General features: G+C 40.6%; 1 protein-coding gene across 1 annotated transcript; it reads left to right on the forward strand.

Annotated features, from left to right (window-relative positions):
• The first annotated feature begins 926 nt into the window (after window positions 1–926).
• On the forward strand, window positions 927–10253 carry LOC132763389 (membrane-spanning 4-domains subfamily A member 8-like). Its single transcript, XM_060756865.2, has 6 exons — window positions 927–1208; window positions 3484–3612; window positions 4042–4098; window positions 6583–6726; window positions 6820–6933; window positions 8534–10253. Exons 1-6 carry the CDS (start codon window positions 987–989, stop codon window positions 8648–8650), a joined length of 783 nt encoding a protein of 260 aa, XP_060612848.2. The 5' UTR covers window positions 927–986; the 3' UTR covers window positions 8651–10253.
• The last annotated feature ends 5874 nt before the right edge of the window (window positions 10254–16127 follow it).

A 16127-nucleotide genomic window follows, 5' to 3' on the forward strand; every position in this document is an offset into this window, starting at 1 on the left:
TAAAACAGTGGATGTGGCTCTTAATGAGACATGCCGCATTATCACGGGGTGTCTGCGCCCTACACCACTGGAGAAATTACACTGTCTAGCCAGTATTGCACCACCTGACATCCGCCGGGCAGTGGCAGCCAATAGTGAAAGGACCAAGGCAGAGACATCTCCAGCTCATCCCCTGTTTGGGTATCAGCCAGCACGTCAACGACTTAAATCAAGACATAGTTTTCTTAGATCTACAGAGACACTCGCTGGAACACCTCAGCAAGCGAGAGTTCAAAAGTGGCAGGCTCAAACCCAGCACCTCAATCCGTGGGTGATACCAGATGAGAGACTCCCCCCTGGGCACACAGAAGACTGGGTGACTTGGAAGGCGCTGAACAGACTGCGCTCTGGCACCACGAGATGCAGAGCCAGTCTTAAGAAATGGGGCTACAGGGTGGAATCCATGGCATGCGAGTGTGGAGAAGAGCAAACCACTGACCACCTGCTGCAATGCAACCTGAGCCCTGCCACATGCACGATGGAGGACCTTCTTGCAGCAACACCAGAGGCACTCCAAGTGGCCAGATACTGGTCAAAGGACATTTAATCCACTACCAAGTTTGCAAAATCTGTGTTTTTTTATCTGTTTGTTTTGTTCTGTTAGAAATGTAATACAATGTTCTGGTTGCGGATGACACGATAAATAAATAAATATGCATGACAACCGTAAGGCAAACCTGTCATGGGGTTTTCTTAGCAGAATGTGTTGATAGGGGCTTCACTCTTGTTTTCCTTTGAGATTGAGAGAGTATGTCTTGCCCCAAATCACCCATTGGGTCTGCATGGCTGAGTGGGGTTTGAATGCTGACTTCCGGAGTCATCGTTCAATGCTTAAGCCACTATGCCATTCTCAGTCACACTGAAAATAGAATTTATTTATATATGTTTTCCTTCTTTTCATTTCCTTTTAATACAGTTTTTTAAACTAATCCTTACCTAGTTCAGCTATGACAACAGAGACGATCCTTCCCCCAAACAATACACCCCAGGCAGGCCAGGAGGCACCTGGTAGTATTTTCATCCAACCACCAGGGACAGTACAATATATATCATATGAAGGTTATCATCTTGGAAACCCTGGCAACCCAGTTCAGCAGCAAGGCAACCCAATTCAGCAGCAACGCAACCCACTAGAGAAACTTCTCAAAGTGGAGACTAAGACTCTGGGGGTGAGTGTGTTTGAGATCTGTATGTATCCCTGCCTTTGGCTCAAAGCATTCTGCAAAGGATCATTAAGATGTATTGTCGAAGGCTTTCATGGCCGGAATCACTCAGTTCTTGTGGGTTTTTTCGGGCTATATGGCCATGTTCTAGAGGCATTTCTCCTGACGTTTCGCCTGCATCTATGGCAAGCTTCCTCAGAGGGTGAGGTCTGCTGGTCCAGCAGACCTCACCCTCTGAGGAAGCTTGCCATAGATGCAGGCGAAACGTCAGGAGAAATGCCTCTAGAACATGGCCATATAGCCCGAAAAAACCCACAAGAACTGAGATCATTAAGATCATTCTTTGATCTTATGTGGTTGTGTTCCAAAAAATAGTTGTTTTACTCTGCTTTAAAAGTGCATAAAGGAATTGAGTAGAACTTTTGGGACTAAATTATTCATGGACTCCAGTCACTCCATCTGATTTCATGTAGTTGCTACCACATCCTTTTCTTGTTCCCATTCTTACATTTTAACAGCTTACATATTTAAATGTCATTGGTTCTGCTTGATTGATTATACCATCCAACCAAATGATGAGTGACAAAGGGTGTCTACACTGTAGAATTCATGCAGTTTGACACCACTTTAACTCCCATGGCTCAATGCTATGGAACCATGAGAGCTGTACTTTTATAGGGTCTTTAGTCTTCTGTGCCAAAGAGTGCTGCTGCCTCACAACCCTACAACTCCCATAATTCCATAGCATTGAGACAAAGTGATATCAAACTGGATATATTGCATAGTGTAGATGTATTCATACTCATGAGGACAGTGATATTACAAGGGAAATGTCTGCTGAAACATTTAGTAGTTTCAAATAGCCTAGTTATTAGAACAGTGGCAATGGAGTCAGATACCAGCCAAAAATGCCCTCCCAAGGAAAACAAAACCAAAAATAAACAAAACTACAAATGAATGGAAGGCTGCATCTGGTTTGGAGAAATCCTTTTAAAAAATTAAAAGTAGTAGGCTAGATTCTTCTCTCCAGAAGAAGCATTACTCTATGGAGGTGAGGAGAGCATTCCTACAATTATTACAGGTACTTGGCTTCTGGGTTTCTGGAAGGTCTGTTGTATTCCAACTGGAACAAGTGGAATTTATTTCACAGGTGGGCATTTTGTCAAGACAGCTGGCAGCACTCAAACCCCACCAGAAAATCCCTTTTCTGTATTGGCTGTAGCAGTCAAGGAAGCAGAAAGAAAGAATACTATTTGGGATTTCCACCTGAAGCAATGACCTCTCCTTCCCAGGAGTAGCCAAAAGCTCTCCCACAAGCAGAACTGCTCACAGACTAATCTTTTGCATTTTAGCTGGGAGAAATTCCCATGGATTTTAAGCACATGCATGGAGCAATTCAATTGTTTGCCAAGATTCCAGATGAACATCTTCTGGTCCAGCCAGGAAATATGTTCTTCTGTTGATAGGGGTAGAACATACTAAGATTTCCACCCCCCTCCTTCCAGGGATCTTTGGTGCAACAGTCAAGCAAGATTTCTGTTATGATTCCTCTTCGCACTGATGATCATTGTCAGGAAAGGGTAGAATTGTTAGTATGTTGTATCATGATTGATAGCAGAGCAGACCTCCATAGTTTGAAACAACTGCTGCCTGGTAGAGTAGGATGGGGGATTTTTTACAATCATGACAATAGTGCCACAGTCATGAATATATAACAGGCATAGGCAAACTTTGGCCCTCCAGATGCTGTTAGGAATTGTGAGAGTTGAAATCCAAAATACCTGGAGGGCCAAAGTTTGTCCATGCCTGTGATATATGGACCATGAATATGAATTGATTATAGATGTGTGATTAGGTACACAGGGAGAACAAAACTTGTGGCAAGCATTATAATGCACTAACAGCATATCATGATGTAGGCCTGACAGTGTGTCATGCAGCTATTGACCAATGATAGGACTGGAGAACTTTGGTGTGGATGACTTATATTGACTGTGGTCAAACACATTGGAGACCACATGATTCCCCCTTCTTTTCCTCTCCTATAGCCCATTTCTGGGGAAGGAATGATGAACTGAAGGGAGAATAAGGAGAAAGGTTGGATGTTGTGGCCTTCCATACTGAATCTGATCATCAGACCATGGATTCCCAACCCTTGGCAAAGATGAATGGGCTAAATTAGCTTTCCAGGTTTTCAGTAATATTTCCAGACAAGTCAGAAAATCTCACTTCTTTTCAGAACTCAAGGGATTGTTTGCCTTCCTCTGTTTTCTTTACACAGGCCATCCAAATCATGATTGGACTGATGCACATTGGCCTGGGATGTATCGCAATATTAACATTATTGTCAGGATTTCATTATATTCCTTTCGGTGCAACATCAGGCTATCCATTCTGGGGTGGACTATTTGTAAGTAATTTGTTATTTAAAGAACATTTGTGTTTATTCTTATGGTTGAGAATTTAGATCTTGAAAGGGAAAATCTATGGTCAAGTTCCTTTTCTTCACACTCCAGCTTTCACAACTATACAGAGAAATTGGAAATTCAATCCCATGGACTATCTTGACTTTAGGATTCAATAATATATCTTTATACTTTGGAATCTTGTCCATTCCTTTCATAACTGCCCTTCCAAGTTATAGTCTTCTTCTGATTTCTTGATTGCAGTCTCCATTGATGACTGAGCCAAGGTATGAGAAATCTCAAACTATTTCGGAATCTTGCCCTTAAAGGGAGAAATGCCAGGGTCATAATCCAGTTTTTCAGAGTTAGATTTTCCTCTCTCTGACTTTCAATGTAAACTACATGCAAATGATTTTTCTTCTTTTTTTGCATAGTTTATTAGTACGGGATCCCTTGCTGTGAGCTCCGAGAAATACCTAAATGGTTCTTTGGTAAGATATCTTACATATTCTCCTCTTCTGACATGCTATTTTAGGCTTCATTTGCTATACAGCACATTGTTTGTATGACTGGGGTGCAGAAAAATACAACCAACTTGGAACAGGGGGCAGTTGTAATTACATTCAGTCCCTACCCTGATTCCCAGCATTCACCAGCACATAGCAAGCTTTGCCTTAAATCAAACACTTCAAAGAAGACAGAAGAAATTGGAGCAGCTTTGAGGATGCCAACTATATAGTGGTGGCTGGTGTCAGGGAAGAGGCAAAACTCCAAGTTTTAGTCTCAACTCTAAAAGTGCTATCCAAGGTGCTGAAGCCTATCCATCAAATACTGCATTTCTTCAATTCTAAGACACACTTTCCCCTATTTTAATATTTCTAAAAATGGGTTGCATCTTAGAATTGCAGGTAAATCTTATGTATTTTTGTTGTTGGTGTTGGCACTGAAATTAGGGTGCATCGTACAATTGATGGCATCTTAGAATTGAAAAAAATATGACAGGTGTATATCTTACAATTGATGTCATCTTAGAATTGAAAAAATATCACAGGTTTCAAACCCCTGATAGCTCCTTTAAAGTCCAGACTAAATTGAATAGGTTCATCCTCTGCAACATCAATATGTGCCATTGCAATTCTTTTTTCATCCTATAGATAAGTGGTTAGTGGTTGCTCATTTGGCTTTTTGGAGGATCGAGGATGTCCTGCAGTACACTGTCTGTATTATGTCAGAAACCATACTTTGTATAGGAAGTTCCCAGAATGTAGCTTCCTATACCAGTTATACCTTTCCTAGAAAGAAACTCCAACAAAGTTCAGATATTGGCTAAGGGACCTAGCTATGACCTTTGTGATGTGGGCAGGAATTATACTGCAGGGAATTCTGTGCTGTGAATTTTATGAATATGAGGTTAGAAGGTGATTTCCACTGGATCCACAACAGGGTATTCAAGAAGGATGGACACCCAGCAATGAATGTGCAAATTAAGTTAAGATTCATGTGATGAGCTCAGTATCTCTCCATGCTTGAAAAGAGGCTGAAGGGTCCTACGACTGGGAAAGGATGAACACCCAGCAATCAAGTTAAGATTCATAGACATGTAATAGGACTGGAGTGCTTGGAATATGGTCAGGCTTTGCGCCCTCATAAGGATTTCCTTCTTAGGAGATTTTCACACATGTCTGTAAGCCACATAGGACATTGTGTAAGCCCTAGACATAAATAAAAACACTTGCTACAAGTTATGTTAAACTTTTATTCAAGGAAAACATTTTGCCCTTATCTTTGATCATCTTTTGGCTTCTGAACTTATTTTCACAGAGGCTTAGGAAGCGGCTTCCACAGCGTGATAAGGGAAAGTTTGGGGAGCTGTAATGTCCAAAGTGGGCTGCTTTCTTGCCTGCAAAACAAAAACTTAATCCTTTCTCTCCCTGATCATGCCAATTGTTTCCTTTTAAAAATGAAATTAAGGAACTATGGAGATTTATGGCTGCACTGTCTTTAATATGAATTCCCTCTATTAATTGAATATTTCCTTTTCTTGCAACATTTTGCAAAGCTTCCCACTCATGCATACTTTTGCCTCACTACAAAAGGTAAAAAAGTTCAAAGCACACCTTCCGCTTGCCCAATAAACATAAAATAAACAGTAATTAAATTGGAAAGAGATTTTAATAAATATTTTAAGTTGTGCATAACTGGTGCTTTAGTATTATGAAAATATAGAAGTTCAGGAATGTGCAGCTTCAAACATTTGAACTTTTGAAGTTACACAGTTCTTATATCTTCTCTCAAAGCACATTCAAAAATGCTTTAAGCAGCAGGAAGAAGGGCTATAGTAGGCATGCTCTTGTCTAAGGCAAAATGGGTCTATTATGGCATAAGCTATTTTAGGTGATGCATATCATAACGTCCTTAGTGTTGGCTGACTGCAAAGATGGTCTGAACATGTAAATGGAATCTGCAAGGTTGTGTCTCCAAGGTAATGGATGGGGGAGTTACAACATCTATTGGTCACACACACATAAATAAGTCAGAGTAGAAAAATACTCTACACAGTTTGGTTTATTGTTATCAACACTGAAAGTAATTCTTCCTTATGGTGCTTAGGCTTAGATTTGGTTTTGACATTTCAATGGTTCCATTTTGTACGTTTATTCTTATTTGCTCTTAATTTCATTTAGTCAGTAGCCCAGCAGTTTCTTCTTACACTATTTGATTTTATGGGAAAATCCACATGTAAGTATCTGTAAATTAGGGACCTGGGGAGAATTTACTCCACCCAAACTTTGCCTCCTGAAATTGAACACTGATGTGGAAATCATTTGCAGCAGGGAATCTGCGTATTTCCAGGTTTGTGGTGTGTTCTATGGTGAAGTAAAGAGAAGATCTTTCTCTGAAGTATTTGTGGTTAAGAAGATCCATGCCCATTTCGCATTTCTTGCTGCTCTGACTGTTGAACTATCTTTTTTCAGGTGAGATGCAGTGTAGGAATGAATATCATGAGTGCTGTAATAGCATTAACTGGAATCATGCTTTATATAGCAGAACTCGTTGTAACTACTGCATATCCTTATTATTACAATCCTTACGATTCTGATTCTTATTATTTCTCATGGGTAAGTAGAAAAATTGCTTGCAAACTTTTTTACTTTGTGTGGCAAGATCTAAATGAATGTATTTATCACCCCATCTATTGATCTATCTTATAGGCTGGACCTGTTGCTATTGAAGTCCTATTCCTCTTGTTTAGCTTGCTGGAGTTCTGCATCAATGTATCAACAGCACATTTTGGGTGCCAGGCAGCCTGTTGCACTAGTGAATCAGTAAGCAATTACTCTTTTATCAGAGGTTTAGCACATCGTGTTGAAAAACCACATGAGAAATTGGCCTGAGAGAATGTTTAACTTATATACAAGGGAAAATGGGTTAAAATGACTTCTGTATGCTACCATAAGTGTTTTGCAATTCTCTTGGATAGCAAGTCTAATTGGTCCTTGAAAAAGTTACTTTTTGGGACCATAGCTCCATTCTCTCTGTGCCAACACTGGAGTTAGCCACACAGATTGCAACATTCTGAGAGCTAGAGTCTGTAAATTTAAGTTTTCCAATATCTGAGTTTGAAGCAGTCAGTAAATTCCACTTCTACTGAAATATACACATTTTATCTATGCAATGACAGAGATTTGAGCATTGTTGGAATGGGAGGCTACGGAAATACAGAGTGGTTCCACACAGACACTATAATCTGGTTTGGAAGTGGGTTGAAACAAACTGGTCTCTAGGTTCTTGTGGGTTTTTTCGGGCTATAGAGCCATGTTCTAGAGGCATTTCTCCTGACGTTTCGCCTGCATCTATGGCAAGCATCCTCAGAGGTAGTGAGGTTAAAGGACATTTTAGAGTCAGACATCATATCCACAGGCCTTATATCTAAAGCCACTCTTCTGACTAAGCAGAAGTGAAGCCTTCTGGATGTTAAAGTATCACAACACCCATCAACCCATGACATCTAAAGATCAGGCATTCAGGAGTTGTAGTCCAGCATCTGGAGGAGGGCCACATAAAATGACATGATGGGCTGGATTTGGCCTGCGGGGCTAGCGTTTGATACATGTGTCTTACGTTGTCATGATGAGCTCTTTCTTCTAAAACTGGCTAGACCAGACACAAAGCCTGCCTGGTTTGTTTAGATCTCATTGTAGACTTATATCTGTGGAAAATGAACTGAGTATTTCTGTAACATTCATCATATCCAGTAAGGGGCTGCTCTTATGTTACTATGTAGGGGAGCTGGCAAAAGTGATGAATGCACCAATTACAGAGTGTCCATATGCATCAGTAGAGCTGAATTCACATCAGGATACACTTGCTAGTGTCCCATTATGTATTTTTCACAATTCGTGAACAGGGTTTCTTGGTGCTTCTGATATGTAGCTATTAAGGATACATAACATTGCATACCACAGAAATCTCATTCAGGCTATTGTGTCCTCCACTCTTCCTGTGAAGAAACTCCCATAAAAAGATCTCTTGCATACCTTTAGGAGCAATGACTTAGTTGAAACCCATCCCAACCTCTTCCCATGAGTCACAAAGTCCCAGAAGGCACAGGTGGAAGTCGTGGTTTTTAGCCAATTTTCAACCCCCAAAAGGTGCAGCCTTCAGTGGATATCATGCCCCATGCGGGGACATGCGAGAAGCCTCCCACAGGATGGTAAAATATCTGGGTGTCCCCTGGGGAATGTCCTTGCAGACAGTCAATTCTCTCACACCAGAAGTGATTTGCAGTTTCTCAAGTTGCTTCTGACACAAAAAAATCACTAATGAAATAACACCTATCTTAACACTGTTCGCTTAAGTGATTTACTAAGTTGATGTTTAAAGCTGTAAATGGTGTTTACATTTATTTCTCCCTCTTAATTTTAGGTTACGGTTTTGGTGCCTTATGCTGCCAACTTTCCAAGAGTGGCTCCTTCTGAAAGCAATCCGATGCCTCCAAACTATCATGACATAGCTCATCCTCCCAAGATAGAGACACAGTGATGAAGACCTCAAGAGACATTGTAGATTGTTATCTACACTATAGACATAATGCAGTATGTCACCAATTTATCTGCCATGGCTCAATGCTATGGAATCCTGGGAGATACAGTTTGGTGAGACACCAGCACACTTTGGCAGAAATGGCTGAAGATCTTAATAAAATTATAACTCCCATGATTCCATAGCATCAAGTCATGGCAGTTAAAGTGGTATCAAACTGCATTAATTCTACAATATAGATGCATCCTTTTGGGTGGAATGGAGTGCGAGGGTCATCTAGTATGTGAGTTACACAAGAATTTTTGCTGAAAAGAAACTAGGATGTCCAAAAATAGAATGCAACCTTGAGAATTAGTCTAGACAGAAGATGAACTGCTGCTTAACTAGATAATGCTTTGAATGCTTATGCACATGCTTACGAAGCTAATGAATATTCACTTTTATGCCTAAATGGGGTTTGGTAGCCATTTTCTGTATATGGGTCTTATGTGTGTGGGGGGACACAAAAGGGGGATCATACAAAGGTGTATCGGAAAAATGGGACTTCAGAATACCTTACCAATGGGGAAATGAGAGAGGGATCTTGTGGCCGAGAATCTATATAAATAAAAATGTAATGTTCGTTTGTGGGATTACCATAACTCAAAAACCACTGGATGAATTGACACCAAATTTGGACTCAAGACACCTATAAGGCCAACAAGTGGTGACCATCACTCAAAAAAAAAAACCCTGATTTTGTCATTTGGGAGTTGTAGTTGCTGGGATTTATAGTTAACCTACAATCAAAAAGCATTCTGAACTCCACCAATGATGGAATAGAACCAAACATGGCACACAGGACTCCCATGACCAACAGAAAATACTGGAAGGGTTTGGTGGGCATTGACCTTGAGTTTGGGAGTTGTAGTTCACCTACATCCAAAGAGCACTGTAAAATCAAGCAATGATGGATATGGACCAAACTTGGCACAAATATTCCATATGCCCAAATATGATCACAGTTGGAATTTGTGGGAAATAGATCTTGACATTTGGGAGTTGTATTTACTGGGATTTACAGTTCACCTACAATCAAAGAGCATTCTGAACCCCACCAATGACAGAATTGGGGCAAACTTCCCACACAGAACCCCCATGACCAACAGAAAATACTTAAGGCTAACTCCCTTCACCAGGGCAAGAAAACATAATCAAAGCCCTCCTCACAAAGAGCCATCCGGTCATAGATATAGATAGATAGATATGATTCACACACACACACACACACACACACATGTATATGACAGATATATATTATCATAGATTTGAAAGGGACCCCTAAAGAAGGACAATTATATGTTGCATGTTCCAGAGTAAGCAAGCCAGACAATCTCTACATCAACACTGACAAAGAACAATACTCTTTACCCACAAGCATAACGATATTACATATATTAGAAACCAACACTTTCTCATTACTTTATTTTCCAGATCACCAGACTGGGCCACAGCAATGCATGGCAGGGGACAGCTAGTAGGGAATAAATATCTTTGATGTAGAATTATATGATGTGCCTTTATATTGGGCACTCAGTTTAGCTGACTTACAAAGTAAAGTGCTTGCTCCAATGACTTTGTTTTCTGGTGGTTATTTAGCATATTGGATGCTTATTTCCCCCTGCATCGTGGGAAGGGCTCCATCATACGTTATCTCTCTGTGTTCAAAGTGTTTAGAAAGGGGCACAAGCAGCATGCCATAATGTTCTAGATATCACGCCATGCCTTAGATTTGAGGCAGAGGTTGCCTTGGCTTATTTTCTGAAGCCTTGGGTAATTTCACTTGTTTCAGGGTCCTGGATGCTCTGGCCTGTGAGCTAGATAATCTGCAGGTTATTCCCAATTGATGTTCTAACTGACTGTGGCTAGTGGTAACCTTTCCTTCTAATTTCATCATTATCATCAGCAATCACTTGTGTCCGAGTATGATTGCCTTCCAAGTGTAGGGTCTTGGTGGTGGGTCCATAGGTGACTATAGAGAACTACTCTTAATCCGCATGTTCTTTCACAATGAAGACATTAATTTCCAGGTGGAAGGTGGTCCCAGTGAGTGTTGGCTTGCCACACTCTTTACATGTTTCTCTTTACATGTTTCTCTTCCTCTTTACATGTTTCTCCCTTTCACCCTCCATTCATACCTCTTTGAATTCCACAGCATTGTTGGTAACAGTTGACTTCCAGCTAGAGCACTCAAGGGCCAGGGATTTCCAGTTCTTGGTGTCTATGTCAAGGTTTTTAAGGCCAGTTTTAAGCTCATCTTTAAATATCTTTTCCTGTCCACCAACATTCCATATTCCATTCTTAAGTTGAGAGTAAAGGAACTGCTTTGGGAGATGGTGGTCAACTTCATGTGGTCAAGTGAAGTTGCTTCAGTGCTGGTAGTCTTTGATTCTTACAGCATGCTGACATTTGTCTGCCTGTCTTCCCAAGAGATTTGCAGGATTTTTCCGGAGGCAACGCTGATGGAATCATTCCAGAAGTTGAGTGTGGCATCTGTAGACGGTCCACATTTTGCAGGTGTATAACAGGGTTGAGAGGACAATGGCTTTATAAACAAATACTTTGGTATCCCTACAAATGTCCCGAAGCTCAAACACTGTCTGCTTCATTTGGAAAAATGCTGCACTTGCAAAGCTTAGACGGTGTTGTATTTCAATGTCCATGTTGACTTTTGTGGAGAGGTGGCTGCCAATGTAGTAGAAATTGCCAGCCTTTTCTAATGTTACACAATTAAGCTGTATTTCTGGCATTGCAGAAGGATTGACTGGTGCCTGCTAAAAGAGCACTTTGGTTTTCTCGATGTTCAATGAGAGGCTAAGCTTTTCATATGCTTCTGCAAAGGTAGTTTTCTTCTGAATGAGCACAGACTATATTATCATCAGCATATTGGTGTTCTTTAACAGATGTTGTTGGGACCTTGGCTTTCAGTCTGCTTGAGGTTAAATAGCTAGTTTAATCTACAGAGCAAAATCAGCTGCATAGTGGTCATGATATGAAACTAAAGGTTAATGGTCCAGTCACACTTTCTCTTTTCTCATGGAGTCTTCTTCATAGAAGGAACTATTGTGAGAACCCTTTTGGTAAAATAGCTCCTATAGCCATTCATGGTTATAATGGAAGATTTCAGTTGTCATTCCCCATTTTAGTCTGTCTTCTCCTCATTTCTGCTTTTATGTCTAGGATGCCTTATGACACATTTCTCATGGACTCTGATACCCTGAACAGATTCATCCTGACATTTATCATGCATCAACTGGTTTTGCTGGTAGGAGAGAAAAGAAATCTTGACTGGTAATCTTTCCTCAGGAACAGACATTTTCATCATGACAGCATAGCCACTAGCTGGGAAAAAGCATCATTCTTCCCATGACCATCCAAAAGACGCAAATTACTGATATTCTACTATGCTGGCTCTATCAGAGTCTCCCTACAAATGGAGGCTTATCTATGACCAACAGAAAGTATTAGAGGGGTTTGGGGTGATTGACCCAGCATGATAAGAATTGCAGTACCCACACACCCAGAAAGCTCTGTGACACCAACAATGGATCTGGACCAAACTTGGCACACATACCCATCATGACCAATTTTAAATGCTGACACAGTTTGTGGGATGGTGACAAGATGATGGAAGACATAGTTCATTCAAAACCAAAGAGCACTATTAACCCTACTGGAAATAGATCTGGACAAAACATGACACATATACCCATCATGACCAACTTTAAATACTTCTGGGGCTTGGGGGACAATGACAGAAGATGACAGGAGTTGCAGTTCACTGACATCTAAAACGGTGGTGGGTGTGTGCAGTGGTGGCATGTGGTCCACAGGGATGGCTGTTGTGCAGGCCTGTTCTAACCCCACACACAGCAGTAGGTTGAGGAAGATTGTTCTATTCGTATAAATTGATATTGGCACTTGCATTTCTATCAATCTGTGAGGAGATGTGGGTAATAAAATTTAATATTATTGTTATTATCATTATTATTATTAACTTTCACACATACTAGCCAAGATACTGAAACTTATTAGCATCTTTTACAGGTGCTAGCCAACATGCTAATAAGTTTCAGTACCTTGCCTAGCACCTGTAAAAAGGTTTAGGGACTTGTATAATGTCTTTAAAGCTATATCTGAAATCAGGAGTGCATTCCCCACCCCACTGACATTTAAGCCTCTAGCGGCTAGTACACTCTTGAAAATAATCTCTGATATAGATCTTAGTATGAAGGCACAATTCTACAGGCAAATGTGGTCTGCTTCCTGGCTTTTAAGCTCCCTTATTATTAAGTCTAAAAAAAGATACTGGTGAACCTGTTCAACTAATTCAAGGCTTGAGAGATACATTTTTTTTTTACATTTTCTGTCCTCTACCACAATCCAGTAAGCTGCATTTTAGTTACATCTTATAGTTTATCTAGCTGTAACTATATATATGCTCTGTTTGTTTTGAGTGGCATCATAACTCAAAAACCGCTGGACTAATTTCCACCAAATTTAGCCACAAGACATCTACTAACCCAAGGATTGACCATAACTCAAAAAATTGATTTTGTCATTTGGGAGTTGTAGTTGCTGGGATTTATAGTTAGATCAGCCAGGGTTCCAACTCACAGATTTTTTCCTTGCCAGTATCATGCTTCCAATTTATTCTCCTTTATCTATCACAGCAATAAACCAAGAAATATGCTCAGACTAATTCAACCAGAGAAGTCAGCCATAGCAGAGCACCTGATGAACAAAGCTGGACACAGCATATTATTTGAGAACATAGAAATGCTGGACCACTCTAACAACCACCATGTCAGACTACACAGAGAAGTCATTGAAATCAACAAGCATGTGGACAATTTCAATAGAAAGGAGGAAACCTTGAAAATGAACAAAATCTGGCTACCAGTATAAAAAAAAACTAAAACTTGAACAGTAAATAAGGGACAACACTAAAAAAAAAAAGGGAATTCCAGACAGGAAACAATCAAGGCCAGCTAACACCTCCCAACAAAGGATTCCTCCAGGCAGAAAGCAGACAGTCTTTGAAGTTGCTAGGCTATTCAATGCTAATCAAGTTGGCCAACTGCAATATTCACACTTGCCTCAATCAGACAAAACTTCTTTCTCTCACCCTGGACCTTCCACAGAGATATAAACCTCACTTGCCTAGTTTCCAACAGACCTCACAACCTCTGAGGATGCCTGCCATAAATGTCGGAAAACATCAGGAGAGAATGCTTCTGGAACATGGACATACAGACCGGAAAACTCACAGCAACCCAACATGCTCAATATTTCTACAGCCTCCCTGGGATAATTTACCAGAGAACAGAGAGAGCAAACACTAGGAATCATTAACATTTGATGACAGTAAAGCCTATGTTGGAATATTTGGTATCTATATCAAGCAGAATGTAAAGTACTCGATGCAAAAGATAATAGTACAAAAATACTCAGAATGCTGTTATGATGTTTCAAAAAAAATTAAAGTCACATTTACTATTTTAGGAAGTCCATCTGTGCCAAAAGAGACAGACAAATATTACCTGTATTTTAGCAGACAAGTTATTAAACCTGTCTATCAAGTGTGAGTGTAAGTCATCTTGAGGCAGGAAGAAGGGAGAACGAACCTCTGCAGATAGGGAAAAATTTAAAAAAGACTTGCATAAACAGATGAAAGAAAGCGACAGAGAGGTAAAACAAAAAGAGCAACCATGTTCAGTATAACTCACGCCATAGAAATGTTGATGTCTCTTTGTTTCTAGCAACCTAGACCTCCAGATGAATTCTCCCAAGAGCTTTATAGAGTTGTTGATATCCCGTAGTAAACCAAAGATTCTGGGATTGAGCACTGATCACCCAGTACTATCTTCTGAAACCTACTAGGTGGACACAATGAAAAAGGACATTTTTGGTCAATGATAGTGAATGCTTCTTGGACATCTTGCAAATTCAAGAGTGTTGTACTTCCATCAGCCCACCCCCAACATCAGTAATCCATCCACCAGCGTGACCAAAGCTGTTTCTTTCTAGAGCCCTAACTAGAACCCAGACTGGATTAGTTTTAGAGTAGTGAGCCATTTTGGTCAGTCCAAGTATCAATGTCCTCCTTTAAGATTTATACACACACACACAAACACACAAACGCATGGTCTGTCAAAAATATTACCTCCCAATTAAAAATCAAAGATCTGGAAGTGGGTTGAAAATAATGACATTTTTAAATATTAAAAATTCAAGGAGGCCATACAAGCTCTCAAACACACAAATTTCTGCTTTAGGAGGCATCCAAAAGTAGCAGTGTGTTCAGTTTGGGAGCTGAAAAGTGCACCTTAGAGATGTCTCAGTTGATGGAGCTGCAAGCCATTTTTGAAGGCTGAATGAAGTCCAAGACCATATTTTGCCTATCTTGCATTCTAGACCACTGTTTCTCAACCTTCCTAATGCCGTGATCCCTTAATACAGTTCCTCTTGTTATGGCGACTCCCAACCATAAAATTATTTTTGTTGCTACTTCATAACTGTAATTTTGCTACTGTTATGAATTGTATTGTAAATATCTGATATGCAGGATGTATTTTAATTCACTGGACCAAATTTGGCACAAATACCTGATATGCCCAAATTTGAATACTGGTGGGGTTGGGTTAGGGGATTGATTTTGTCATTTGGGAGTTGCAGTTCCTGGGATTTATAGTTAACCTCCGAGCAATGAGCATTCTGAACTCAACCAATGATGGAATTGAACCAAACTTGGCACACAGAACTCCCATGATCAACAGAAAATACTAGAAGGGTTTGGTGGGCATTGACCTTGAGTTTCGGAGTTGTAGTTCACCTATATCCAGAGAGCACTGTGGATTCAAACAATGATAGATCTGGACCAAACTTGGTACGAATCCTCAATATGCCCAAATGTGAACACTGATAGAGTTTGGGGAAAATAAACCTTGACATTTGGGAGTTATAGTTGCTGGGATTTATAGTTCACCTACAATCAAAGAACCCCACCAATGATAGAATTGGGCCTAACTTTCCAAACTGAACCCCCCTGCTTTGAAGCAGGCATGTAGCCGGGGGGGGGGGGGCTTGAGGGGCTTCAGCCCCCCCCCCCCCCCCCGAAATTCTCATGGTGGTTCGCGAAAAGGCCTTACTGGTGCATTATTTAAACTGTTATGTTTATTCATATCATGATCTGATCACCATACTCAATATATCCCATATGCATGGGGGTATTGGGGTAATGATACAAAAGGTTTGCTAAGCTAGACCCTCTTTCACTCAGACTCAGCCCCCCCGAAACTCAGCCCCCCCGAACCCCCCCCCCCCAAATTCAGCCCCCCTCCCCCCGAAATGAAATCCTGGCTACGGGTCTGCTTTGAAGGGACTCACTGGCGTTAGCCTCCCTCACCCGCTCATATGCACCACACTGCCATGTGCC

This window comes from Anolis sagrei, chromosome 1 (assembly GCF_037176765.1).
Source record: "Anolis sagrei isolate rAnoSag1 chromosome 1, rAnoSag1.mat, whole genome shotgun sequence".
Lineage (NCBI taxonomy): Eukaryota > Metazoa > Chordata > Lepidosauria > Squamata > Dactyloidae > Anolis > Anolis sagrei.